Here is a 27,894-nt window from a genome sequence, read left to right as displayed (position 1 = left end):
ACTATACTATTCCTTTATTCTTCTCAATCTTGTTTTATTGTTCTCACCCATACCCTTTCATACATATATCTCTTTCAAGGTATTTTTTTCTCCTATCGACATACACGGACCATACCGTACCAAAATCCACACAAATACACCTGGTGCGGCTAATCTGAAAGTGAGAATACCTTACGACAATTTGAACACTCTTTTTCGTTTTCAACTTTTATTTTCATTCTCTCCTTCAATTCTTTTTACGATATTTTATAGCAAAAGCACTTCGAAAGAAACGACCAAGCCACTTTACTATTGATGGCTACCTTTCGAGAAAAGGAGGGTTTCCCTCAAGTGCCCTCCTCGCTTAAACACGAGGCGTACGAAACCAAGGACATCCGCAACATGAAGTTTCGCGAGCTGCTATCCCAGAGCTCGGCCAAAGGTGTTACCCCATACCTCGGACTCGGTTCACGACTTTCGCAGATCTGGTTTAATCGATGGACAATCCTACTCCTCCTGGTGTTGGTCAACTTCCTTCTGACCTTGGGAACACTAAACGACAACCTTGGCGATGCTAAGGCGAAGGCTCTGTCGGCATGTACAAAGGTCGAGGACATTGGTAGTGCCATGGCTTCGATGCCTCACTACTTGTCCGTCGGCGTCAATAAACTCACCGCGTCGGGTATCACTGACTCCGTTCAAGCCTTGATGAAGGTTCTTGACATGATTCTTACCGGTGTAGAGCAGCTAATCCTTTTCGTTATTGGGATGATGACGGATACCTACGTCTGCTTGATTTCTATGGTAATCCACGGAGGGCTAAATGCTTCTGCTCTCGCCATCGAGAAGACCACCGATGCCATGAACGAGGCTATCAATGGGATTGCCCAAGCCATTAACAGCACCGCAGATGATCTCCAAAAACCCGTCGATGCTATATACTCGGTCGTTAACGGAGCGGTGGACACAGGCAACAAAGCTACTAGCATTGTTGGAGGAGCTGTCGCTTCCGCCACAGAAGAAGTTGGTGGTGCCATCGAGACTGCTATCAGCGGCATCTTCGGTCGGGCTACTATTCCACCCAAGCCAGAAGTCGCTGGGGATATTCGATCAGTGGCCGCGAAACTATCCGAGGTCCACATCAACACCACCGGCTTCGTCTCGGATCTCGACCAGTTGAACCAGAATATCCCGGATTTCGATGACATCAAGAAACTCACTTCCAACGCTGTATCACTCCCCTTCAGCTTGATCAAAGATCAGCTGGATAAAGCCTACGGCAACTGGGCATTCAACGATAGCGTATTCCCCGTCGCCAAGAAGGAAGCCTTGTCTTTCTGTTCCGACAACTCGGCGATCAACGACTTCTTCGAAGGACTGTATGAGATTGCACACACTGCCAAAATAGTAGCAATTGCGGTTCTGTCAATTCTTGCGATCGCTGTCTGTATCCCAATGGCGTATATGGAGATTCGCCGATGGCGCCGTGCCCAAGTCGCTTCGGAGAGTGCTTACGATGACATGGATCTTGTCTACTTGACCTCACGTCCTTGCACATCTCGGGTGGGATACTGGATTGCTTCCAAGTTTGATGAGAAGCGCAGGCTCTTGGTGCGATGGTGTATTGCATACGCCACCTCCCTGCCAGCTCTCTTCGTTCTGTCCCTAGCATTAGCAGGCCTTTTCTCTTGTTTCTGCCAGTGGGTCCTTCTGAAGTCGATTCAAAAGGAGATCCCAGCCCTCGCCGACCAAGTTGGAGACTTTGCCGGACAGGTGGTTGACACCTTGGGCAACGTCTCGCAGAAATGGGCAGACGATGCGAACGGCGTTATCACGTCGTTCAGCAGTGAAATCAACGACGACATCCTCGGGAAGGTCACTAACGGAACTAGCGCCGTCAATGATACTATCAACACCTTCACGGAAGAGGTTAACAAGGGTCTTACTACGGTTTTCGGTGACACCATGTTCAAGGATCTCGCTCAGAACACCATCCGATGCTTGATCGGTCTGAAGATTGAGGCTTTCCAGAGAGGTCTCACCTGGGTACACGATCACGCTCACATCGACTTCCCCATGTTCCCCAACGATGTCTTCTCTGCCGGTGCCTCTCATTCCATCTCTGGCGACTCGGATCTCACGACCTTCCTGGCCACACCAAGCAGCGTTACCACTGACGAGGTCACAGGAGCTGTTACGCATGTCACTGACTGGCTCCTGAGCAACATCATCCAAAATGCCCTTGTTTCGCTAGGTCTCCTCCTTGTATACGTTATCATCATCCTCATCGGCGTGATCCGCACCCTCGTCGGCCACAACGACGTCGCCGGCGACACCCGCCGCATGCGCATCCAGGACTTCGACCAGTCGCAGGCCGTGCCCATGTCTACGCGTAGAATGAGGCCCGAGGCATCTGCGCATAACATGCCGCAGTTCGGCGGCGACGTCAGCGCGCACCCGGACCACTACAACGGTTCCCCCTTCGCGCGCGACGACGCCTTCAGCCGCGGACAAGTGCATGGCGGCCCTGTTACGACCGAGGAGGTGCCCCCGTATACCAGGAATAGTAGCTACGTTCAGTACGGCGATGCGAAGCGGTAGGGCCGCGAGCAGCCGCAGCATAGCCACGGCTCTGGTTCCGGTTCCGGTTCTGAGGAAGGAAGGAACGCACTGTCCCCCGTTCCTGAAAACCCCTTTCAGGACCCGGAGCAGCCGCGTCGACGACACTAGTAGCTGATGACACTCACGTCCTTACCTCGCCTTTTATTATTATCATTATGATTTCGGGTTTTAGCATTTTTATTTTCCTTTGTTACATACCTACTCGGTCACTCATTCGTTATTCAATCATTATCATGAGTAGAATATATACCCCCCCACCCCCTTACCATCATCTACATACTTAATATCATGGGCAAATACCTACCCTCCATGACACGAGACAGCAAAAGGCAAAAGGCGCATGGAGTTACGAGGATGGGATATGGAATGGACGATTGAAGAAGAGTGACTGTTATCTAGGTTTCTAGGTATACTTAATCAGACGGGTTATTAGCATTGATACGGGGATTGGCACGGGGCATGACATTGCATTGCATTGCGTTGCGTTGGACTTTTTTTATTTTTATTTTATTTTTATTTTTTCCCCTTTCCATTTTCGGTTTCCCCCTTTTTTCCTTCTTCTCATCATTGAAAGAAAGAAAGAAAAATACAAGACAAGAGAGATCAGGTTATCTCGGGCCTACGCCAACATCGCATCACATATTCATTGCATCAAACGTCAATACTTTACCTATAATCAGTTCCGTTATTTCGCTTCGATCTTTTTCACTGAAACAGGCCGACGCTAGGATTGGTGGTGATAGGTAGTCTGGACGGTAAAGGAGAGGAGGAGGAGAATTTTTGATATCCATTGGAGTCGTGGGAGTGTGTGCTGTACTTACCTAGTTAATGTGAAGACCTAACCTAGTATACTACCTACCTAACCTACTGGGCTATTGTTATGTACTACCACGGCAATACATACATAGCAGAGATTAAGAGGTATATATTACCTACCTGAATAGGAGAATATGATATCCATCCATCCTATCCATCCATCTGTTACCGTGTTTTCTCGGGTTTAACAGAGCATCTGCTTAACTGCCTACCAAGGCACTTACTTACTTGTGTGCTCAAGTGAGTAAACACGCATGCCATAACTCGTATCCATGAAAAGCACCTATACAATACAGTGAGAGTGACCGAGAAGCACTACTACTCCTCCTCCCTCGTCTATATATATACCTAGGCACGTAAAATTTCCGTTTCAAGAACACGTACGCGCGCACACACACACATGATTATCCAGGTAGGAGTATTGATATAGGTATTCAAGAACCGACGCATCTCCAAGATTGAGCACGTAGGCAACCAGGGTAGTTCAACCGCATTAAATTATGTATGTATACCCTCATCATCGAAAAGAAAAAACGCTCACGCTACTAGTTATTTATAATATACACCACCAATAAGCCAACCAAAAAGGTGGGGTTTCGAGAAAAATAAGAGAAAAGGGGGTAGGTAGGTAGAGCGGGAGGTAGAAGTCATCACCGTATCCTCGTAAACCATGACACCGTATTACACCACATCCAACCGGGGTTTTTTCTTCTCTTGAGTCAAAGGTAGGTACCCAGATAGGTAGGTGGGTAGGCAGGGTGAGAGGGTGATATTTATTGCCATCCCATCTCATATCCTCACAGCTTCTCCTGGCGAACCCCTATCCTGAGCCGTCGCAGCCTTTCTTCCAGTCCATCTGGCGCGTGACGGCTATAGGCGAGGACCAGTGGTCCGAGGTCTAATATCGGTAATAGCAGGGGGCTTCTCGTTGACGGTGGTTTGTAGGTGGAATTCGTAGAAGGTGAGACGTCCTGTCAGTGGATCTACCACTGGGCAAGTGGTGTGTCTGTGTGCACCAGGAGTAGGACGGGCGATAACACGTATCTCGTGGTATGTCGGCCGCGAGGCCAACGCAGCAGCAGATGGAGTTGGGAATGTTCGTCGTCGGCTAGTTAAAATACTCGGAGCAGCGTTGGTTTCCTATCTTGCTGCCGAGGCTGGGAAACGCCGCGTGCTCAGGAACATGCCCTTGACGCTGCGGATGGCATCCTTGGTTTTCTTGACCTCGTCATCAGGCTCTGCACTGCGCCCGTAGCCTAGCCCGCTGTGTATGGAGGTGAAGTCGGCTAGAGGTGGAGCACCCAGCTTGTCGATTTCATCACGGACTTCACGAAGTATGGCGTTCAGGTTGGTCGAGTCTTCAGCACGACGTATGTGCATATCATTCATCTCGCGAAGCGAAGCCCGAACAGCGGCGAGGCGGCGAACCTGAGCGTCGATGACCTTGCCTGACTGGTTACCGCTGGCCGAATTCAAATCATCGGGTCGTAGTACCGGAGAGGAGGTCTGAGTGCCGAAGTCTCGGTGGAACAGTTCGGTGGGGTCACTAAACGTACTCTCGGCGTCGTCGTCATCGTCACCCCCTTCTCCTGACCTCAAGAGCTTGTTGTTCTTGTAAGGGACTTCACTGACTACACCCTCGAGCTTTTCCACAAACTGTTCCATTTTCTCGTTTACATGGTCGAGGTACTCGGTTCGGGATTCGGTGAGGGTATCGACCATGGGACTGACGACGAATTGTGCGGCTCCGTAGAGAATTGTCCATATACTTCCGGAGACGGCAAGGATGTTGGCAAGACGGGAGGGTGTAATTAGTGAGGGTGGTCGAGGAGTGGTGGTCAAGAACTCGGGGTACGTGATAATTGGCGGTGAGTCTCTTGTGGATAAAGATGATAAACTACTTTTTTCGAGATTTCCGTTTCCATCTGAGTTCGAATACGTGATACTATCGCCGTCGTCATCATCGTCATCGTCATTTATAGGTTCTCGAAGTAATTTTTGGATCTGGGTTTCGTTGAGTCCTTTGCTTCTGAGAAACTCGGTCTTCTTTTCTACACTGGAGCGTAGAACATCTTCATGTCTTAAGAACTTTCGGGCTTGATCAAGAATTACGTCCGTCTCGTCGGCACTTTGGGAATGGGAATTTGTAGATTCGAGGGCAGTCTCGTCGTGGGATTTACGCTGCTGCTGCCAGGACGGTATGGCATTTGACAATTTGGAGTCATCCATGTTGAAGTACGAAGTACAGTCAATTTAATAGACTCAATGAGGAAGAAGTACTATTATGAGTGATAGATTAATTGTTGGATATAGCAAGTGCTGTGATATAATAATGTAATGTACTTGAAGTGAGTGCACATGTGGCTAAAAGATATGAACATTAATAGTTAAACGTTGAACAATTGAGCATTGAGCTTGGAAGGGAAATAACGTGAAATAATTGGCACTACCCCAGTGCCTCGGCTCCCGGAAAACAAAAAGACTAGGTTAACTAACTACTAATACGGCATAAGTAGTAAACTTTAGATAACAACAGGCTTTAGCTTACATAAACAAAGCGTTTTATGTTCTATCAACATGCACGTGACATTGTCTTCAATCGCGCTTGCTCAACTTTCATCATTTCCATCGTCAATAACCTTCTTTTACTTGTCTATTTAGTTACAGTTATTACAGTTTCATAAAGATATCCTTTAATCCCGATAAAAATTACCAATCTAGCATTGATTGGTTACTTTCTACTCTCATTATATTTCTCTCTTCCGTCTCATATAAACCACTGATTAGCTCAATTGGAAAAAAAACAGTCTTTATTCTCATTCTTAAGCCATTGATAATAAAACGTTGCCATTCGGAGACGGCGCTCCAACTTTCGTATCACATCGAAAAAAAAATACCGAGTATCCACCTGCAACACCACCGACGATCAGGCAAAGGACGTATAGATTTCATTCTTAGTACGCCTATCCTCCTTTTCTTTTGATTGCCGTTGCGTTAGAAGCTTGGCATAGACCAATACCTTATTGTCTAGGTACCAAGTAGTCCGGGGGGAACTTCGATAGCCAAAGAGTTGAGTTCAGCTTGCGAGCTGGCCAGCTGAAAGCCGGAAACTCCGCGACACCCAAAAATCAACCAGTTTCCCTGGCCCATACCTAGCCTATCAGCCTCTAATTAAGCAAATTCATTTGCCTACTACCTGCTAGGTAAGTTTTAGACGCAATCCTTATAATGGGCCATCTCTCGTCAGCACTTCGTTCATCCACATTCCTCCCTTCTCATCTCATATCCGTCAATACAAGGTATTTCCCGTAGGTAGACGATGAAGTCGATAAAGACGATGAAAGGTTGATAAAGCCAACTTAAAAAGAAGGACAATAAGGTTCAAGTGAACGAAAGACGGAGAGAGATATTGATCATGTTGCTTTTTAAAAAAGGGGGGGTTGAGTAGATAACCTCTGGTAGGAGTTGACGATTTAAAAAAAGAAAAAGGAAGAGAAGGGAGAAAAAAAAAGAGAGATGATGTGACGGGATGGGATGGATGTGTTGCATGGGAGACGGGCCAGTGCTTGGGCTTAGGCTTTGGCTTGTGCTTGTTCAACCGTCAAGTACTTAAGTTAAGAAGGGGGGAAATCTTTGTTGTCGGGTTGGCTGCATCGAAAAGGTCTTGGGTGTGTTGCCTCATAATATCCTGTTGAATGAATGCAACTGGTTGAGCTACCTCCAATCCTCCGCCAATCGCAAATCCCCAACGTCAATCCTACCTACCTACTTGTTCACAGCCCTATCCTAATCCTCTCTTGCCCTATCCGAGATGCCGTCCGGTCGGTAACCTACTTACCAAGCCCTCATCTGCGGTCTACGTCTTCCATACTGTTCTACGGTGCACATATGCTTGTTTGCCCACCAGCCTCAAGTTGCAAGCCGCAAGCCGCAGCAGCACCACAGCAATACAGCAACACAGCACCGTAGATATAACGTGTCACGGTGTCTGACCCTACAAGCTTATTTCAACATTAATAACGTTGTCCTTGCGCCTGACGCGCCACCTCCAAAATTCACACTTTGTGCTTTTCTCAAAAAGGCTAACAATCTGATCACCTCCATCACCTTACCTACTCTTTTTTAAACTCCTCCAAGTCTTCTCTACATCTTCACCCTCATCCATCAATTCAACAACCCTTCCCCGTATCTCATATCCCTCAATCCACATACCCATTCAACCAACTATCAGAATCAGCTCATAATGGCTTCTCGCCCACGTCGTGCAGCTGCCCAGAGGGCAAACACCGCAATTACTGACATGGTCGATAGCGACAATCATATCAACAGTCGTACCGGTAGAACCATGTCATCCAGGTCTTCTCGCCGTTTCGAGGGTAAGAGCGTCGCCGTATCCGTCTCGCGCGGCCCTCCCTCATCACCCTTAGATTCTAACCATCATGTTCTTGTTACAGTTAAGCTACCGGCTAGTAAGCTTCGCCAGGCTACCTCATCTGGAACAAAGCGTGGCAGTCAATCTACTCCGCAACAGCCTGAAGCAAAGAGAAGCCGAACTCAAAAGAAGAGTTATGTCGTTGAAAGCAGCGACGACGACGATGATGAGGCTGAAGATGAAGTTCAGGTTGAGGAGGAAGATGAGGACGATGACGATGATGATGCCGAAGGGGACGATGACGAAGATGATATCGATATGGGCGAAGAAGACGCCGAAGGTGAAATCATAGTTGACGACACTATGGATATCGACGCCGAGGACGACGATGAAGAGGATGCCGAGGGTGAAGATGATGACATGGATGTCGATACCATTCCCCCGCCAGCCCCAGTCATAAAAGTATCAAAGCCATCATCTAAGAGCGCCTCTGCTAGTAAGTCCAAGGCATCAGCTAAGGCCCATCCGAAGGTTGCTGCAGCTCAGGTTAAGGACAGCGATGATGAGCTGAGCGAGCTTGAAAGTGAAGCGGATGAAATCCAGGACACCGTTAAAGTCGGAGGAGGCGATGAAGAAGATGCCGAAGGTGAAGACGAGGAGATTGAAGCCGCAAATCCCGCAGAGGATGATGACGACGATGCTGGTAGTGACCGGGGTGGCGAGAGCCGAGCAGACACTCCTGACCTTACACGAATGACCAAACGACAGCGCGCTCGTTTCGAAGAGAATGGAGATGCATTGATGAAGCTTTCCGATGGTAAGTTTCTAGCATCGATTTCCCCCCCCTAAATCTTACCTAGACTAACGAACTACAGAGGTGCAAGCAAAGAAGCACTTCACAGCTGAAGAGCTTTCTATGCGTCGTGCTGAGATGGCCCGACGACGACGCAACCTTAGTGAGAAGCGAAACGAGGAAGTCAAGGTGAGCTATACTGTCATAATCAAAATGAACACGAGCTAATGATCACATCATAGATGGAAACTATCAACAAACTCCTCAAGAAACAAGCACCAAAGACAAAGGGAAAAAATCACGCAGGAGATCAAACTCCTGATGGTGAGCACAACAGGGCCAATCCTGTCTTTACAAGATGGATCAGCACAAAGGAGGGTAGTCGAGTGGCTGTCCCCCACGAGATGCTCAACGGTCCCATAGGCAGAGTCTTCGTAACGGGAGGCCTTGGACGTGGAAAGATGGTGGAAGAGGTGTCATAGGATGACAAAATGGAGGATAAGGAAGGTGATAAAAAGGATGATCATCCTCACTAATGGTTCATGGATGATTGGCCAATTCTCCAGGGTTGTTTCTAAGCTGATGGATGTTCTGGGCGCTTTGTCGCCATTACCATACACTTTCTTGTTAGGTGACTATTCAGTCACGCGTTTGTATTTTTAGAGCAAGCCATATTAACACACGGCGGCCCATTAATGCCATCACTGGCTCTTTACTTTGCTGTAATAAGATTGGTACCAGATATATTGCTAGATTGTTTTCTGTGTTCTGTGGCGTCAGATGTTGTATAACTGAAGTTATAGCTTGAATGTTAGATATCTACCCAGTAAGTAGGTACGTAACATACTTAGGTTAAGACTAATTGAAACCCTTCGCGTATATTATTCATAATATCTATGGATTCAAAGTACCTTCTATAACTGTGAAGGTCTATCTGGGGACTACATAAGGGCTAGATAGAGTAAAGACATCTGTAACTCCATAGTCTCTGGTGTGATATTAGGGATACCCGCCCAATAACGATGGTGTTCTACGTCTTCTAGGTTCTTGACAAATATATAGCATAATTAAGACCACTAGAAACCATTGAAGCACATTACAGTATCCAAGTTAGGTAGGGATTCTAAGCACCTAACTACCACATCTACGCAACTGTGAATTTGCCACCGTCGTTGTTATTCAGCCATAATACCTTCATGGGTTTATTTTCACAGTTTGTACCTATCAGATATACTGATATCAAACGAGAGATATTTGATGAGCGATCAATCATTTCACCTTTTGGCGTAGTGATATGTTCTGACAGTTTGCACCGTGACTACCAAAGCACCAATTATATGCGTCTATTCTGCTTTTCTTTCATCTGCTTCGACTATGATTCACTTTTTCCGACAACGGGGGATCCGTAGTGACTCCATTTGTTGCCCGTATTGTAGGGTTTGGCGACTCAGTGCAAACAAATATGAAGTCCTGAGTAGGTACTAAGTAGGTCCTTATGTAAATTAGTCTTAGGTGTTTTTCTGGTGATTCAACTGCTCTACTCATGCTGTGATAGGGGTGAGCTCCACTGTTGTCACGAAGTTTTCTACAAAGTTAGATACTTGAGTAGGTTAGATACCTAGGTACTTAGGTGTATGCATATATAAATCATTGGAGTTCCCCTAGATACCGAACTTTGCTATCTGTTAAGGGTTGAGGAACCGTGATACAGGAAGCTGTCGGTGGATTAGGTCGGCACTTTTTTACCCTCGGCGGATATATATCTCCAGGTAGAAGCTATTCTAGGGCCAGCCAGCTGAGGCCACGATCCTGAGAATACTCGAAAGGTGCTATCCTCTACATAGAATCAACCACTGCTGTATATATACTTGAATCTAGCACGAAGTTTCCATCCGATTATCTGCGGCCGATTCTCGGGCTTCCTTACCTAGCAGGTGACTGGCTGACATGCCAGTTACCAGGACGATATACAGTATGTGCCAAAACTAGCTCAAAACGAGACTCCGAATCAATGGCCGAAACCATATCACAGTAACGAATCTACAGTAGAAGCCTACCTGTGGTCTGTGTCCGCGCCGCACACTGTATTCCATTCAAACCTCACGCGGCCTATATTTAAGGTTGGATACAGTGAGCGAATATGTCAGATTTTTCCAAGGTTCTGAATGGTTACAGTTCCTAGTACGGTGCTATCTCGCACCTAAAGTGACTCCCAGCCCAACAGTGCAGGTCTAAGCAGTGTAAACACCCGCCTCCCATTCACCTCCCCATTCACTGTCACGATTGTTGCCGCGCAATGGTTTGAGCTACAATGGTTGTCGAGCAAACCTGCTGGTCCTAGCTCTCTTCGCCGAAGAGTATAAATACCGGCCGTGCTTCCTGGTTTCTTCCTATTCCTTCCTGCCTCACACATCGTTCGCAAGTAATATAAATATAAAAAAAGCTTGCAACTTACTTGGAACTGACTTGTCTATCACTACTTGACAACTTGTTCCATCACACTTGTCCATCACTACCAGACAAGTTACTCAACAGACCTGTCGTCACCTATCGACATTTACCAGTCCTTACCACCTTCACACAACTTAATACTCCATCTATAGGAGTATAATAAACACACTAGCCACCCTCTTGTCACCTTCTCTTCTTCTAAACACCACAAACCATCTTCTACCAACAAATACCCATCGCAAAAATGCCTAAGCAGAAGCGATCCGCCGAAGACAACGGCGACAAGCAGCGGAAGAAGGCTCTCAAGAAGATCCGCGCGGATTGTTCTGAATACGCTGCCAAGGCCACCTCCGCGGCAATCGACAACGCATTCAAGAATCGAAAGAAGTACTCTTGGATGACGGGGGTAAGTTTATCTTTTTCATAACTCATCCTTCCTTCATCTACTTCCTCATCGGTTCAACACTACACCAAACCGATAGCAGCTTGTCTATTGCCTACATGAAGCTAGCACAGTACTGACTAAATCTCACCCAGGGAGCCGCCACCACCACCACCACCACTACCACCGCCAGCAGCAGCAGCACTACCACCACTGCTACCACCACCGCTGTTGCTGCTGCCGCGCAAGCTCCTGCGCCGGAGGGTACTTCCAACGAGTGCCCGATCGACCTCTCACGCTCTCGAGAGGCAACCCCTGCCCGCGTCCCCGTCGCCATCAACGACGGACAGGAAGAGGGCACCCTCCCCCCACCAACACAACAGCTTCAGGCGGAGGCAACCACCACCGAAGCTACCGCGACCCCTGCGCCGAAACCGCCCAGAAAGAAGAGGGCGCCCAGGGCGCCCAGGAAGAAGCGGGTGGAGGAGCCGGCGGAGAAGCCGGCGGAGCAGCCTGCGGAGGTGGTGCCAGCGGAAGAGCCTGTGGATCAGGCTCGGGTTTTTGAAGAGCTCAAGCAGGCTATAGAAAGCATGTTCGAGTGCTTGTAAATATAGCTTGGCTCTTTGGCTCTTTGGCTCTTTGGCTCTTTGGCTCTTTGGCTCTTTGGTGTGTTGGGATGGTACTGGGTTGGGCGCCGGAAAATTGGGAAAATGCTTTGTACCATACATCATACATCACACAGGATATAGCATGATATGATGAGTACCTATCTACCCACCTATATTAAGTACATGATGTGGCATGGTGTGCCGTGATACGCTACGAAGTAAGCCAGGAGCCGGTCTCCTGGGCGACAACGACGCCGAGAATGATGACAAGTGGCATTGGATTTTAAGGTTTTATTTCTGGGGGGGATTTGTTTACACAGCATGGGCACTTGGGAGGCAAGGCAACGACAGGAACGGTGGGCTTACATCATATTTTAGTAAACCACCAAATCAATATTATACATGTCCATCCATACATTCAGTTTCGATGGTTACCTAGGCATGAAGGTTGTGGTCAAAAGTAAGTGTGCTAGCGTTGTGAATAGCTTCGAGTAGTTCTGGTCTGGTACTTTAAGGTTGTTTGTGTGGCAGATTCCGCTGAAAAGCGGCGTATTACGCTCTTATACCGTGTAGTAACCTTCGTGCTAGTAGGTTAGGTAGGTAGTGATGGGTAATCTACCTTATATAAATTTACAACACTATATACCCATCTATATACTACTAACTAACCTAATACCTTCATAATACCCCTATTCAAGGTGATCCCAGTACTCAACTCGGCCTGAAATTAAAGATAAGTATCCAGCGCTCAGTACGAAGGCGTCAGTCAAGGAAACTATAATAATCTTAGAAAGATAAGCCGAACGGATTGGCGTATAACGCTAATTATTGTCAGATCAATGTTGGCGCCTCGCTCCCGCTTAAAGTTGCACCCTGAACCTAACATAAAGTTTTCACAGTATATAAACAAGCGAACATCCCTTCTCTTCACTCCCCGATTCCTCAAACCCATCAATCATTTTCCCTCGTTATCTATCACCTTCTTTTCTAATTCCATCTCATCACCATCGTCATCGTCATCTGAGTCCTTGAGCTCGCCCAGAATACTTTCCCTATTTATACCTACCTACCTAGGCCCGACATTGTTCTCATCGTTTGTAAATACTCAGACTTCCATCTTCTTCCCATCTTTTCTTCATTCGTCCACATCACTAACATCCATTATCAGTCCAAGGCCACACAGCCATGGTTGCGAAGAGGAGAAGAAATACTTGCCTATTGCTATTGGCACCTGCCTTTCGGTTCATGGCCAAGATGTTCGTCAGGCTGCGTTCCAGCTAGAACTCTTGGATGGTCGTTCTTGAGTCTCGGCCAGATATGTGCGTCCAGAATACCCGATGGTCTCAGACGCACGACTTACTGTCTGAGCACGACTACCTAAGTAGTAGGTAGGGGTTTCCTGTCTCCTGCTTGCTTCATTTAGTTGGAACCTAGGTATGCCCTGGAAGTTTTTAGGGCATGATCCTTACGGTCCAGTGATGACGACGAGGAATTGTTGTTTCCTCTCTGAGCTGGTTGCTTTCTCTTTCTGGAATCTTGGGCAGAGACGCACCTCGTGATCACAAGTGTGCTATCACGACCTCAGTCGATATGAGGGTTCCTCGGTTGTGCGATGATGAATTATTTCTGAGCACATTTGGTTTCGCGAGAACTCGTCAGGGAAAGCCTATCGAATGAGGGAGAAAAAAAAACTATGCGTCAGCCTAGGGCCGACGACTTGTGTGTGCTCCATGTTCCCCTTCACTTATGGCGCATCATGGCATTGAGTGGCCAAGTGCAATATTGAGAGGGGCTTTTATTATATGTCAAGCTGGGACCGAACCAACCATGGTGTAAAGGTTGGATGGATTTTCTTGACATTCCAAAAAAGGAGAGCACACACCTTTAAGCGAACCAGCACCAGCGTGGTTTCTTATTATGTGTCAAGCTGGGGCCGAACCAACCATGGTGTAAAGGTTGGATGGAGTTTGTTGACATTCCAAAAAAGGAGAGCACCCCGGGCGATGATGAAGGACTGATGTCCGTACAAACTGAGCCCACATGGGGAGAGAAACGACAGCCTGCATAGTAGAGTGTCAAGTGAGACTTCGTAATATTGAGAGTATGCTAAAAGACTACCGGAGCATTTTTTTACTGAGGGAGGAAACAATCGTGAGAATGTAGGTTTGGAGTTGAAAACGAAAGTCAAGAGTTGAAAGTTGAAAGAGTCAGATTCAGGTTATATATACTTGTTTACATTTGTCTAAATGGATATCACAACCCAACTATTTTGATTGATAGGAGCCATCGGACTGCTCAGTAGGACGCTGTGATCTCTTTTACTCTCATCTTGTGCATAATGACTTCCTCCAGAGAAGTTACAGTACTCGCATTTATTTCCCTGCGGGCAGCCACGGTCTATAGATAGGTAGGTTAGGTAGGTACCTACCGAACGTCACCATAACTTTAGCCATCGCGGTGGCTAGCCTAGAAAGGCGAGAACCTTTGATATTACTGGGTAGGTATGCAGGTATTTATCGAGAAACTTAGTATAGCAATCTAGGCCCTCTTTCCCTATAATCTGGTGGAAGGAAGAATTCTATGGGTTCCAGATGGTAGGTATAAGGGGCTTCGTCTTCAGATCCTAAAGGGGCAGAGTTACCCGTCTTAACTTAGGAGAGGGCATACTGATTCTGTAATATTTGTATGTAGAGGGATCTAAGGTTAGGTTACTCTTGCGTGCTCGTGGTTATCATCACGGTTTACCCCTTTACCCCTTTATAGATAGATGTTTTAGTGGGGCAGTATCACTGAATGGCAGAATATACGACCTATATGGTAAGATATGCTACCTATGGCCCCCCAGTCTTACGTCAAAGTCGCCAGTGGGTAGCTGCAGTAGCGGGGATTCTTATAACCACAGGGAAGAAACCCCGCCCGCTGCTGTACTTAAATACCCTTAGAAGACGTCCGTCCCTTTGTTGCTAGATATCCTAGATATAAAGTTCAACATCTCTATGGCAAGTTACAGTACACACTTTTCTCAGGCTATCATCTCAGTAATCTCACAGCAATCACTACTCCCTCATCACACTCCCATTCCAACAATGACATCTACCCAAAGAAGCCAAACCATCCACGCTCCCTCCGAGGAGCCCATCCCCCCGCACCACAAAACCGTCTTCCTCGCCGGCACAACCACCGCCGTCGACGCCGCCCCCGACTGGCGCGAAACCCTCTCCGCCTCCCTCTCCCCGCACCCCGTAACGATCTTCAACCCGCACCGCCCCGACTGGGACGCCACCTGGCGCGAGGACATCGCTTTCCCCCCCTACCGCGAGCAAGTGCAGTGGGAGCTCAGCAGGCAGCGCGCCGCCGACCTCGTCGTCGTGTACTTCCACCCGGCGACGCTGGCGCCCGTCAGCCTGCTCGAGCTCGGGCTCTGGGCGAGGGTGCCCGGGAAGGTTGTCGCGGTCGCGCCGGAGGGGTACAGGAAGAGGGGGAATGTGCAGATGGTGTGTCGGGAGTTTGGGGTGAGGTTCTTGGAGAGGGTGGAGGAGGTGTATGGGGTGGTTGTGGAGAGGCTGGGACTTGAGTGAGTGAGTGAGTGGGCGGGTGGGTGCCGGCTGGCTGGCTTGGGGTGTGCAAGTTTGGCGGGAGGGGTTGGTGGGAGGTTGACATGGCATGGTGTTGCTTGTCAAGGTTCGCGCATTTCCATCGAGGACGCGGATTTCGAAGAAATGGCGAGGTAGACTCATGGCTATTAGCTCTTTCGTGGACTAACCGTTTCAAAGTTGGATACTTAAGGTAGGGCGGTGTGTTGTTGGTTTACACATTAGCACCAGCGTGGCAGATCTTTGCACATAGGTATCTCTCCGGACTTTTGTGATAACTTGGTTCGCAGGAGTGGGCAGCGTAAGATGATCCGTATATTTAGTGGATGTGTAGAATTACGGAGTTATCTAGTTTAGGTGTCTAGTACGCTATGAAAAGTATATACATGCCTACCTCGTACTTCGTAGGTGTGAGGAGAAGCAACTGCTGTGAATGTCTAATGTTATCGAGAAAGCTTGATATATATCCTGATTAGCCTTGCCGGTCCTAAAAGCCAATCTGCAGAACAAATGCAACTGGATGGGGGGGATCAACGGGGAAGCACGTCGAGTAGGATACGTAGTAGTTGGGAGTGAGTCCCCGGCGCGCCTACAGTCTCCAAGAAGAACAAGTCTGGAGGAGCTCAAGACATAGGTATAAGTGGCAATATTACAATTAATAGGCCATCAGGGACCAATCAATGGAGGAAATGATTATTTACTACAATTCACTACTAGAATATTTAGGTATGATGGTGAGACAAGGAAAAGCAATGGCGGGAGTCAAGTACAGCAAAGGGGAAAGCACACTGAGTGAACATGCAGCACAAAACAGCACGACAACTCAGTCATAAGAACGAGGATCAACAATAACGAGGATAGTACCTTAGGTACTGAAAAGGTTGGAATCAAGAGCCTATGTGTATTAGTACTAGGTACCTTGTTTGTGAAAAGAAAAAAAAAAAATAGACCCGCGTTACGCGAAGCCATCAACCCCTGATCCAAAACCGCCCCCCTATTCGCCGAAAATTCGATTTTTATTTTATTTTATTTTCTGATCCGGGTCTTTCAACGAGCCTAAACCCGTTATAGACGCTTTGAGGTCGTCGAGGTTGTTATTATCAGTGGAATAAAGGGCGCTAGTCCTAATTCGCGGTGTTGATGCCTCATAGACAGGTACCTTCACGATGTATGCCTATTTTGTCGCCTGAGGGTGACCGTTGCTGCCTGAGGCAGCCCACTGCCGTTACTGATTGTGCGGTCCATTGGAAAACTATATAAAGCGAGGCGTCCTCCATCCCTTTCTTCCTTTCTTTTATTTTTTCTTGCGTTTATTTACATGCCACCATGGACATACCCCCCCCCCCCCCCCCCCCAAAAAAAAAAAAAAAAAAAAAAAAAAAAAAAAAACATCCTTTACTACCGCGGTCCTCGTCCTCACCCTACCCTTTCTCTTTAATCTCTCTCATATGAACTTCTCAACCCTTCGCCCATTATTCATTGACATTCTATCACACGCATTACTAGTGATCATGAATCTCAATTCACAATAAGTCTTTCATTACTCAAAGCACTCAACACCTTACACCAATGTCTTCTTACTTCTTCCTAAAAGACGCATTCTACTTTTAGGCTGATCATACCAAGCCACCTTCGGCATTTGGCAGAGCAGTATAATACGATGATCTCGTCGTCGTCACTATTCATTCACGAGACTTGAAATTGGAATTGACCTATCGGGCTACTCAATTTCAATTTGACGAGTAAGTACCTAACTAACCTCCCTTCTCCAATGGCTCACAATTGACATGTCCTTGCTAATGATGATAATAATAGGAAGCTTGATACAAGGTTGGGATAATCTGAAGCGTGCTAAAGCAATCAAGCTTTCAGCAATTCACAACGCCAGAAGACCATTTCACGTTGCGGCGAACAGTTTCCAAGACACCACAACGTGGGGGGCTACAGACCCCCCCAATGGAGGTATTTATTCCCTAACTTTGATTTCCTAGTACTTGTCACTATCCCTTGACTTCGCATTGCTGACCTAACATAGTGATTTCTGACTGTCCGGCTTCGAGAGCTCGTTGAGTCACGATGCTGTTAGTGGGTTGGAGGTCCTACCTACCAACGCCACACCTGCTACCAAGGCCAAAGGCTTCGTAAGTAATAAAACTCTCATACCATCCAAACATAACACATTCAAGTGAAAGGAATAAAATTCATCTCGTGGATTATCATTTTTTTCCCCTGCTTCTTCTAACGATTTGATTATACAGAGCGAGAAGCCGGGCAGTCAGAAAGACCGCCTTAGAACCATGGCGGTCAAGGCTAGAGAGGGGGCTTTTGTTGGATCTGCAACTCTTCTATTTCTGAAGACTTTGAGAAGAAGAAGGAAATAGAGGAGCTGGCAGAGGCTCTTTAAGGTGAAGATGATGATGTGTTAACATCTACCCGCCGGCAAACCTCAGCAACATTTGACGAGACATACCACAAGATCTCTGCGACATTCAGCCCTTATTCTCTGAGAAGAGCCTCATTCCCAAGCCTCAAGAGGCAATCCTTCCCCCACATGTCGGCAACCTCGACTACTTCCTCCTACTCTCCAGGCCTGGTAAGAATTGCAGTACGGGGAGTCTGGTTGGTCAATTTCCGAGCACCGACACACACTCCCAGCAGGCCCAACGATGGGCGGGTTCCTCCTACCATAACCATGCCCCCCCCCCCCCCCCCCCCCCCCCAGGGAAATTGCTGAGCTCTGCTTATGACTGGGGGAGGTAGCACGGATTCTCAGACATCCACAAACACATCATCATTTCGCGACACCTCGATCGCAGACCGAGTCTCTTGAGGCTTGGGACATACGATCCCAACCTCTAACACTGACAAACTCTCCTTCCCTGCTATCCCCGATGGATGTTTTACATCACTGGCGTGTCTTGTCTACCTGTGTACATGAACACTTTCATTGAACGCCGGTGAGCCTTTCTTTGTCCCAATGCCTCAATCACAGACGAGTTTGTCTTCTTCCGACATCCAGGCCTGTTGTTCGGTGACGCGCCTTCATCCCAAAGCAGCAGGTCTGCTCCTCTTCCACAAAGCCACTTTCTAACTAGCGAACCTCTTGAGACCTTGGATTCACAGACCAAGCCTACATCGAGTACCGAGAAACTCCTCCTCATTCGACACAACACATCACTGTTCTGCGGACAAGCCTGTCTTATACCGGGGATGACATACAATCCCTCAAGCAGCAATGGAGGATGCTTCTTATCCCGACACGCCTACCGGCACAGGCGAGTTTGTCTTTAGACAAGCCAGGGTGGCGCTAACACACCTGACCGAACATACATGAAGCTGGACCCGAGGGGTTCTGTCTGTCGGTCTTTTCACACCCAGGATCGGCGAGTACCTCTTCCGCGACACCTCCGATGACAAAGTGCTTCTAGAGGCTTGGGGGTTGTCAACCCAGGCCGCATCGAGAATCGACAAAACTCCCGTTCACATATTCTCGCATTACTGTTTGGCGGCAAGCTTGGCCTATACCTGGGACAACACCCAATCCGTTGAGCATCAACAGCGAACCCTTCTGTCACTCATCTGGAAACGAAACCTCGAACTCACCAATATGGCACGCACCACCAGGCCAACGGTCACACTGGGGGGTTACACTGGCCCCCCAGCCATTGCCAATGTCGTCGGGGATATCGTCAATCCCAAATCCTGGCGGGCGTCGTTCCATCCCTTGACGCCGCCGCCCCGGCTTGCTGGAAGAAGACGAACTCGCCTGCGACTGGCCGGAGTCGGGGCCAGACTCATGGCCGACCGCCTTCAAGGCATTAACCTTGATTACCCTGCCATTGCAGACATCGTCTCAGTGGACAAGGTTAACGAACTTTTGGGCTGCAAGCTTGTGCTAGATTACTGCACGGAGGCAATGGGGCACTACTATGATACCTAAGTAGGAGAAACAGGCGTAGCTTAGTTCTCTGAAGGGGGGAGGTATGTGCCTGTACGCACTCAAGAAGAGGTGTAATGTGATAAGGTCTGATGGACCTTAATGGATGTTTACAGGGAAACACGTTTGAATGGCCGGCTTGTGAAAAGGAATTGGGGCGAATAATAAGATCAACACGGAGGCTTTCGCATGCTGTTGGCAAAGGACGGGAGAAGATAGAGGGATTGATTTCTCGTCTTTCAGTCCTTTTCCATTTTTCTCTGGGGTTGTTTCCTACCAGTCTCGGCTTCGCCCGTTTCATTACCTACTCATCAACTTACTCTTGCTCGGCGTCAATGTGCTCAAGAGATCAAGGCGACACGAAGAAAAATAGGGTGGCTGTGAACTCGGCTCCATCCAAGATGAGCCTCCGGAGCAGCATAATATTCCCAGGTCGCGATTACTACCTGCACCTTATACGTCCGTGATATCGAGTGGAACAGAACGGAACCATCCACTCGCTCACAAAGGGTGCGCTCATGAACATTGTCATGAGTGGCTTTGTGTGGTTTTCTCATGGTAGAGGGTATCTCCCTGTCAACCCTGACACCTGAAAAAGTCAACATTGCGCCACGGGGGAGTTGCCTCTTTGCCTCCTACTGCACCAACAACCAAGGTCAGAACTAAAACCCGAGCCCGAGTCCACGCATGGACAAGAATACAGACCAAAAATGCGCAACACTACATAAGGACCGTCTGCCTGGAGACCGATGCCGCTCTCGGGTCATAAATCGCTATAACAGTATGCTGCCGCGTCTCGTGAAGCAACATAACGCGAAGCTCTTCCTCTCCCTACCCAAAGGACCAACAAGCGAACCATTCCCTTCGACGCGTCACGACGAAAACACTTATGACTCGTCTCCTTCTCGTCCACAGCCACCTCAGTGAGACCACGCTCTTCCAGCGAACGACGCAACTCTCAAGAACGTCTCCGGCTCGACTCGGTAAAGACTCGTTACGTTAACTCCACTCAACCCAACCCAACGCTAGACAGACCACGCGGGGCCCAGCGGGACAATGACCATCCCGTTGGGCCCTGTTGAAGCCGCGCCGGGCCCGCCACACCCGGAGCATCCTCACCTTGCTGCGCCGAGCCAACAACGCGACGCACCATCCGACAACCTCACGGGCACCTCCCTTCGCCCCTAGACCCCTCTCCCTCTCCCTCTGACTCACAATCGGAGGGAGAGAGTGAGTTCGACAGCCGAACTCCGAATCTGAGGTCCGTGAAGTCCGGGGGCGGGGCGCGCCGGTCCTGCCACTCGCACATATGGTGGGGGCGCGCTCTCTCCCCCCGACTTGGAGTTTGAGCGTTGGCCATGCCCATTGTCGCGGTCTTTGTCTTCGGGCGATGGAGTACCTACGTCGAGCAGAATGGCTTCGGCAGATAAGATGGGAAATTGGACGTGGACGATGATGGAAAATGTCGTGGCACACGCTTCTGCGCTGTGCGCTGCTCGACTACTCACCCAACTACCTGGGGCGGTGTTGTGCCCGGTCAAGCCGTCAACACGCAAGTCAACAACGCGGCCAACTACAGCATCGTGTGTAACGGTGTCTTTCAACTGCGGGATGGAGAGACGGTGTACCCAGCCAAGTCAACAGCAACAACAAGCCAACCAACCAACACCGCGCACCACTACAGCATCATGTGTAACGGTGTCATTCAACTCTGAGATCGAGATTGACATTCACATTGAGAGAAGTCCACTACTCTCCTCTCTACTCCTCTTTCAGCAAACCGGGGCACGCAGACAGACAGACGGCCCGGTTCCAGCAAGCCGCCAAACTACACTGGCTGGTCACGTCCACCCACGCACCCATGCACCTATCTTCTCCGAACACCTTCCGCCTATCATCATCCCCTCCCTCCCCTTTCTTCCCCAACCCCCACCCCAGGAAAATCCCAGCCAATGGCACCACGAGGGTCCCTCGGACCATAAGCGCCTGGGGTCGGGGGGCCGGGACAAGAGCGGTGGAAAGAGACCTTCCTCTCCTCCTCGGCGCCGCTCTGCCGAGGAGAGACGGCCGCATGCCCAGTCACCCCCTCACTCGCTGTCAATACTTGTGTATTGACCCTCCAAAGCGAGCGGGTGGGGGGGGGGCGAAGGGGGAAGGCGAAGGGGATGGAGCAATCTATCCCCGGTTCCTCTCTCTATCTCTCTCCTTCTTTCCCCAATCCATCCCAACCCAAGCCCGCCGCGCCCATCCACGTCCGAAGGCGATTGACGCCGAGGATGCGGCGGCGGCGGGCGGGGTTGGGATAGGAACAGAGTGAAGGCTGGTCGTCTTGTTTGTCTGTGCGCGGAGAGGTTCCCACATATTTGCTACCGCCCGCCCGCTCGTCCGTCCGTCCGCTGCCGCAGATGCCCCAGTCGAAAACGATGGCGCTGGAGGCCAAATGACGCGGCAGACGGGCTGGTGCGGTGGGTTCGCCGGACTACAAGTGGGATATGATGGTTGTGGTGGTTATGGAGAGGATACAACAGTGCCGTTGTCTGATACACCTGACTACCTACCTAGAGATTGGATGGGTGGATTAACACGGCACGGCACGGCACACCTATCGTATCGACGGCTCGCGTCATTCTTCCTCGGCCAAGAGAAGGTCAAAATCGACGAAACGGGGGCGACGCCTGCCACGTTCTACTCGCATTGTTCGCACAGCCACCCACACACCTTCTCGACGCGGGCTGGCGTTGTCGTCCCCTGGGATGAGGGGATGGGCACGCCGGCCTGGTGGACCAGCCCGCCACATCCTGGCGACGAACAGCGAGACAGAATTAGGTCCTGTTGATGCTACCTAAGGTTAGGCCACTCGCCGCACTCTATGCTCCTGGGCCCGTCGACGGATGGCTACAGATGCCAGCTGAAGCTGGCGTCCTCTTCCTCTTCCTCTACGATGTTTGGGGTGATCGACGTGCACTTTCTACACACAGTTGTTTGTTTGTTGAATAGGCGGTCACTTTCCATTAGGGCTTACCTATATCATCAAGCAGAACCAACGTTCTTCTGTCACGGGCCAAACGCGGAATGCACATACATTTTCGAAAATGCTGCTACACACGAACGAAGTTGACAATGTGGTCAAACGTCATCGGTATTTTGAAGAAGGACATGGCAATTTGGGTACAAAGCCGTTAACGACGGTGTGGCTGTGGTTCTCTACATGACCCGGCGCTGCGCTCCGTCGCGTTCGACGCGCTGTGGAGGAGACTCGTGGTGGTATTCCTGGCCTTCGAGGTTCTAAAGAACTTGTGGGCAATCCTCTATCAACCTTGCTCCTATGTCTCTCTCTCAAAATCCACGGGAGTCCAGCAACACTGCCCAGCGAACGACAATTGCATCGGTGTTTACTCCATGAGGATGAACGGGCCATGGCTGGTTTGTCTACGGGAAGACTATGATGAGGCTGATGCCGCGGTGTCTTCCTTACGATCATAAAGCCGTATTTGGAACATTTGATCTCCAACCCACGATGTTTCGATGAGTGTCAGGGTCCATGTATCACGTGATTAGAGGTTTCTTGCGCTGGGTGGTAAGCACGTAGGCTACACCACCACGATTGGTGGTGTTGGTCGTGATAACTATATTGACAGCTACCTTCGTTTCTGAATCGAAGCGGCACCTGACATCGATGGAAGAAGGAATTGGACTGGGGCGTGGTGCTGCTGGAATCAAGATGACAATAACAACAACGATGACATTCACGCATGTTTTTGAAAGGGAGTCAATGATGAGAAGAAAAAGGAGATTGAAGTGATTCACTCAAGGGAAGAAGAGTGTATGGTGGGACTATGGAATATGGCAGTGACTCGGGAAACAAGATGACGGGGTCCACGGGAGTCTTCAGTGACTGGTAACCTCGATGATGCATTAAGTGGTGGATATGAATGTAAATAACAAGTGTGATGGTCTCAACTTGATTACATGATGCCTCATGCTTAGCTAATAAGGATCCTCGTGATGTGGTTCGATTAATTGCATTGCTCATATCTCATAAATCAAAGATGCAGGAACTTTCAACAATGCAGTTTCATTCAAATTCCTTCATAACTCTACAAGGTTTAATGCTGCTCTTTCGGCATAATTTATATGATTTGTATGTATCATCACAACTCATACCTTCCTATGTTGGATGTTGATGCACAAGTACAACGTAGGTAGATATGTGATGGTGAACCTTAATTAACACCTTCATATCCATATTCCAGCTTGCAACTCCTCGCACGGGCCATATTATACACGGTATATACATATATACCTAGTAAATACATATTTGACGTAGTACATACAAACTAGGACTCGCCTAGCAAACTGTTCGGTTGAAATAAGCGAAGTGGCATGAGCCAATTATGTTGTAGGTTAGCTTCGTCATGTGGCTCTCGGCCGGGGATCGACGGCATTCGAGGTTGAGGGGGGTTGCTTTTTTTTTTAAGGTGGTGGAACTGACCGCTGAAGATTTCCGTTATGTACATATGTGGTAGTGGTGATGCTGGGTGATGCTGCACTGATGAACAGACCCAATAGATCTCATCATTCCCTTTCTCAAGTACAAAATGCAACCTTTACTTGCATCATACCAAGACTGTGGGTACATGATAATTAACTATTAGGTATCATCATTACTCTCCTCATTTTGATACTCTCCCCTCTTGAATCACTACTACATACATGCCTACCTACATTCATACATACATGCATACATTCACACATCCCGGACCTGCAGCTAATCATTCTGCTATTTACACTAATAGCGCGGCGTCTACCGATGCATTCCAGTGCTCAATAAATCTGGGGATCATTCTTTTTTTCCTTTAGTACCTTTACTTTTTGCCTCCGGAGTTACATACATACCGTACATACATATTGGCATTCCACCTACAACCGGCATACACGAGGGTGTGTATATTTTAACCTACCTCTCTCTACCTTTGACCTACCTACCTACCTACTAGGTACATATAGTAGCACAGTACTGTTCGGTGCAGTCAGTGTATGTGATGCGATGCGATGGATTAGACGACACTCCCGTGAAAACCAAAAAAAAAAAGTAGTTATTACAAAAAAAGAAATCGAGGCTTTGGACGGCCATTAAGTACATTAGGTCACACGACACTGCCGACACCACGATTCTCGGCTGACTGTTTAGTCCACTCCAGCAGAGCTCTTAGGGCTCCAGTCTGCCTCCAGAAACTCCAGAGACTCCAGGGTTCTCAGCGAACCAGAATCGTAACCAAGCTGTGCCCAGGTATCCATTCAACCCATCTAAACCCATCCAGCCCATCTATCCACCTGCATCTGCTCACTTTCACTTAAGTTCGTTGCACCTGGTCATCCGATATTATTCCTAAGCTAAACTAGGCATTTTCAATCGAGAAACATTGCGCTGGCTAGTGTAGCTGCTTGTTAGTTCTCACGAATTACACAAGCCCTTAGGTATACAATCCTAAAAGAAAAAAAAAAGGCCGAAAAGCCTCTTTTTTTTTCTCAATCTCACCTTTTCTAGGCAGCTGGAACAAAAGAAGAGGCTTTCGCTTTCTCTCTATTCCCTCAGGATGCAGGCCACAGAATCAAATTCATCAGCTCCAGCGGACTCTCCGGCTATTGATCTACAGGGCAAGACTGGGTCTCATCCTGACCATGACCATGACCCATGCCATGGCCTTGGCCCTGACCTTGACCCCGACCCTGACCCTGATCTAAACCTACACAGTCAGATATCGGGAACTGAAGAGAGGATCAGGATCACAGTGCCGACCTCTGCTACCCCAGACGGTCACAGTCCATGCATATGTAAGTAATTGTTCAAACTTTTGACTTTGCTATTTTATTTCTAGATTTTCTTTTTCTTTTTATGATTCATTTTCCATCGTATCTACTTCGTACATACATGCATCTGTATTCATGCTCGTCATGTTACGATGGAGGGGTTACATGTCTCTGTCAGACAACATATGTTAGGGTAGAGACGGCAATAGTTACATGTTATTCACTTTCTAAGTCGAGTCCAGTCGAGTCGAATTGAGTCACTTGATTGAATGTAACTTTTCACCCTTCCCTATTTGCCATTTGCCATCTACCACCTGCCATCATATGCACACCACCAATTTATATCCACGGCCAAGATCTTGACAGTCAATCCACACATAACGCCACCAAGCTTGGGAGGTACTTAATCTACGGTACCTAGTTAATGACTGACGCGGTCTTTTACATGTGTAGCGAATATGCCAACAATACCTATACATGGAACCACCAGTCACATTGGTTCCCCGCATTCCACTCAAGTCGAAGGTCAGGTAGACCAACAAGCTACTATATCGTCTACTATGTCGCCTACATCGCCAACTGGGGCAGATCAAAGTAGAAGACTTTCCATCTCTTCGCCAAAGATGTTGTTTTCAGACTTATACAAGTCCACCAAAGTACCGCTTGCCAAGTTACGGCATCACTCACAGCCAGCCCCCGCCGTCGTCTTGGACTATGACCCGGACCTCGTGAGCAAGGATAAGTATAAAAAGAAGTTTGCCGTCGAACGTCTTTTAGCAGAGAAGGTGCGGAATGATTGGCAATTTACATGGCCACCTGAGCCTACGAACCCAGTTCCGGGACATGTCGGCGCCAAGGCTAAAGATCAAAAAGATCAAGATCAAGGTCCTTCAGTAGAAGAATCAGGCTCGGGAGATGACGACGACGATGCAGTCTCAGTGTACAGCACAGTTACAGAGGATCTCGCCAATTTTCGCCCTCGGGCTGAGTGGCTATCAGATATGCCTCCGGATAATGACGATGAAGGTCCCCCATTATCACCTTCGGCTTACCGATTCGATAACCCAGATGCAGTAGGGGATTCAGTAAAGAGATCTGCTCTCGCCAAGAGTGCAAAGCGAAGACACGAGGTGCGTGCTGAGATGGAGTGGAACGATGGTTTAGCTTGCTTCAATGCGCGACGCGACGCCTGGACTGGTGCAAAGGCGGCTCGTGTTCGTCCAAAACCAACTACCTCGATACCTACCTCCCCTGCAGGAAAGCGTCTCTCTTTTTGGCATATGAGCAGCTCCCCCTTGCCTCCATCTCCTCCAGAGTCGGTAGCTCTCAGCCCTAGTGCAACTCGTACATCCGGCGACACCACTGCTGTATGCTCGTCCGACGCAGATGTCAAAGAGACGAAGCCAAAAGAGGATACCTCTACTTATCCGGTAGAAGTTCTCATACCTATACCCCCGCCTATCCTACCAGCCAATATTCCCATGCGCGTTTCTGTCGTCCCTAATGCGTATCCTGCTCTCTACAACAAGCTCGTGCTAGAGTCTGCGGCGCCCTTGGGTCCCGTCAATCTGAGCCATGTGATTCGTGCTTGTGTTACTGGTTGGAAACGAGACGGTGAATGGTCTGGCCGAGCTGCCGAGCTCCCGGCTGTGTGGAAGAATAAGGTGCCAGAGGATAAAAGGCGGGAGAGCAAGAGAATGAGCTTTAGCTTCCTGGGAGGACGAAGGCAAAGCAGCACGGCCGGTGGTGATCCTATCAGCAATACGGCAGAAAACAACAACAACACATCGCGCCCAGAAAAAGAAAAGGAGGATCATGCGACAGGCAAGGCTTCCATGCGAAGAAGCATACAGCGGGTGCTTGGATTTGGGCACGAGCGAACGACCAGCAATGCTAGTCAGCAGGGGAATATGGCCGCATGATTTCATGAACTGGGGTACATGGGACGGGATATTACGATACTCGGGATAGATGCCTAGGTTACTAGGCTACCTGGAGGATGAAGGGCGAAGGGCGGGAAGGCGAACGAGGAAAGGGAATCTGGAATAATCGGACAGGCACGACGGTAACAACCTACCTATACCTACCTACATCTACATACGTTTACACCTAGGGTATTATATGACTGTGGGAACAACGAAAGTATATTCTATATGGAGATGGGTTCTTTGCACATTTTCGCATAATACCCAGCATCGTTTTTGGCGTTTTTTTTTTTTTTTTTCGCTCTTTCTGTTTTTTGGTGCTGTCTCTTTTTTTCCTTGTTTTAGTGTTACTTGTCTACATACCTACATACCTACCTAGTTAGCTAACTTGGCTGGCTTTTAACGCATGCATATGGGTTTTGATCGAGTGTTGTTGTGTACCTACCTAGTGTTGTTAATAGATACCTACATACCTACTTACCTACCCCCTTAAAGCAGGGCACCTATATACGTACCCTTACTTACCTACCTAATACCTAGTAGTTAGTATGTATGCACCTAGGTTAGGTAGGTAGGTAGGTAGGTAGGTAGGTAGGTAGGTAAGT

At 48.6% G+C, this 27,894-nt stretch overlaps 7 protein-coding genes across 7 annotated transcripts; 6 read left to right on the top strand and 1 right to left on the bottom strand.

Annotated features, from left to right (window-relative positions):
- The first annotated feature begins 129 nt into the window (after positions 1 to 129).
- GGS25DRAFT_207280 (uncharacterized protein) lies at positions 130 to 2,820 on the top strand. The gene has a single exon (XM_049256845.1). The coding sequence runs from the start codon at positions 295 to 297 to the stop codon at positions 2,578 to 2,580; it is 2,286 nt and encodes a 761-aa protein (XP_049119495.1). The 5' UTR covers positions 130 to 294; the 3' UTR covers positions 2,581 to 2,820.
- Positions 2,821 to 4,383: 1,563 nt separating this feature from the next.
- GGS25DRAFT_207263 (peroxisomal membrane anchor protein conserved region-domain-containing protein) lies at positions 4,384 to 5,923 on the bottom strand. The gene has a single exon (XM_049256844.1). The coding sequence runs from the start codon at positions 5,644 to 5,646 to the stop codon at positions 4,558 to 4,560; it is 1,089 nt and encodes a 362-aa protein (XP_049119494.1). The 5' UTR covers positions 5,647 to 5,923; the 3' UTR covers positions 4,384 to 4,557.
- Positions 5,924 to 7,660: 1,737 nt separating this feature from the next.
- Positions 7,661 to 9,064, top strand: GGS25DRAFT_520033 (PAPA-1-like conserved region-domain-containing protein; the record flags this gene model as incomplete). The annotated part of the gene is made up of 3 exons (XM_049263825.1): positions 7,661 to 8,606; positions 8,665 to 8,771; positions 8,825 to 9,064. The coding sequence occupies 3 exons, from the start codon at positions 7,661 to 7,663 to the stop codon at positions 9,062 to 9,064; spliced, it is 1,293 nt and encodes a 430-aa protein (XP_049119493.1).
- A 2,213-nt stretch (positions 9,065 to 11,277) lies between these two features.
- Positions 11,278 to 12,023, top strand: GGS25DRAFT_520032 (uncharacterized protein; the record flags this gene model as incomplete). Its single annotated transcript, XM_049263824.1, has 2 exons — positions 11,278 to 11,439; positions 11,571 to 12,023. 2 exons carry the CDS (start codon positions 11,278 to 11,280, stop codon positions 12,021 to 12,023), a joined length of 615 nt encoding a protein of 204 aa, XP_049119492.1.
- Positions 12,024 to 15,109: 3,086 nt separating this feature from the next.
- Positions 15,110 to 15,601, top strand: GGS25DRAFT_520031 (uncharacterized protein; the record flags this gene model as incomplete). The annotated part of the gene is made up of 1 exon (XM_049263823.1): positions 15,110 to 15,601. One exon carries the CDS (start codon positions 15,110 to 15,112, stop codon positions 15,599 to 15,601), a length of 492 nt encoding a protein of 163 aa, XP_049119491.1.
- A 5,365-nt stretch (positions 15,602 to 20,966) lies between these two features.
- On the top strand, positions 20,967 to 22,389 carry GGS25DRAFT_520028 (uncharacterized protein; the record flags this gene model as incomplete). Its single annotated transcript, XM_049263822.1, has 2 exons — positions 20,967 to 21,661; positions 21,873 to 22,389. 2 exons carry the CDS (start codon positions 20,967 to 20,969, stop codon positions 22,387 to 22,389), a joined length of 1,212 nt encoding a protein of 403 aa, XP_049119490.1.
- A 3,220-nt stretch (positions 22,390 to 25,609) lies between these two features.
- GGS25DRAFT_207144 (uncharacterized protein) lies at positions 25,610 to 27,386 on the top strand. Its single transcript, XM_049256843.1, has one exon. It carries the CDS (start codon positions 25,823 to 25,825, stop codon positions 27,284 to 27,286), a length of 1,464 nt encoding a protein of 487 aa, XP_049119489.1. The 5' UTR covers positions 25,610 to 25,822; the 3' UTR covers positions 27,287 to 27,386.
- Positions 27,387 to 27,894: the final 508 nt, after the last annotated feature.

The sequence above is a fragment of the Hypoxylon fragiforme genome, assembly GCF_022984875.1.
Source record: "Hypoxylon fragiforme strain CBS 206.31 chromosome Unknown GGS25scaffold_3, whole genome shotgun sequence".
Lineage (NCBI taxonomy): Eukaryota > Fungi > Ascomycota > Sordariomycetes > Xylariales > Hypoxylaceae > Hypoxylon > Hypoxylon fragiforme.
This window is presented reverse-complemented; position numbering and strand designations above follow the sequence as displayed.

What these genes read in the sequence shown, in the direction of transcription:
- GGS25DRAFT_207263 (XM_049256844.1), bottom strand. Translation starts at nt 5,646, where the DNA reads ATGGATGACTCCAAATTGTCAAATGCCATACCGTCCTGGCAGCAGCAG.
- GGS25DRAFT_207280 (XM_049256845.1), top strand. Translation starts at nt 295, where the DNA reads ATGGCTACCTTTCGAGAAAAGGAGGGTTTCCCTCAAGTGCCCTCCTCG.
- GGS25DRAFT_207144 (XM_049256843.1), top strand. Translation starts at nt 25,823, where the DNA reads ATGCCAACAATACCTATACATGGAACCACCAGTCACATTGGTTCCCCG.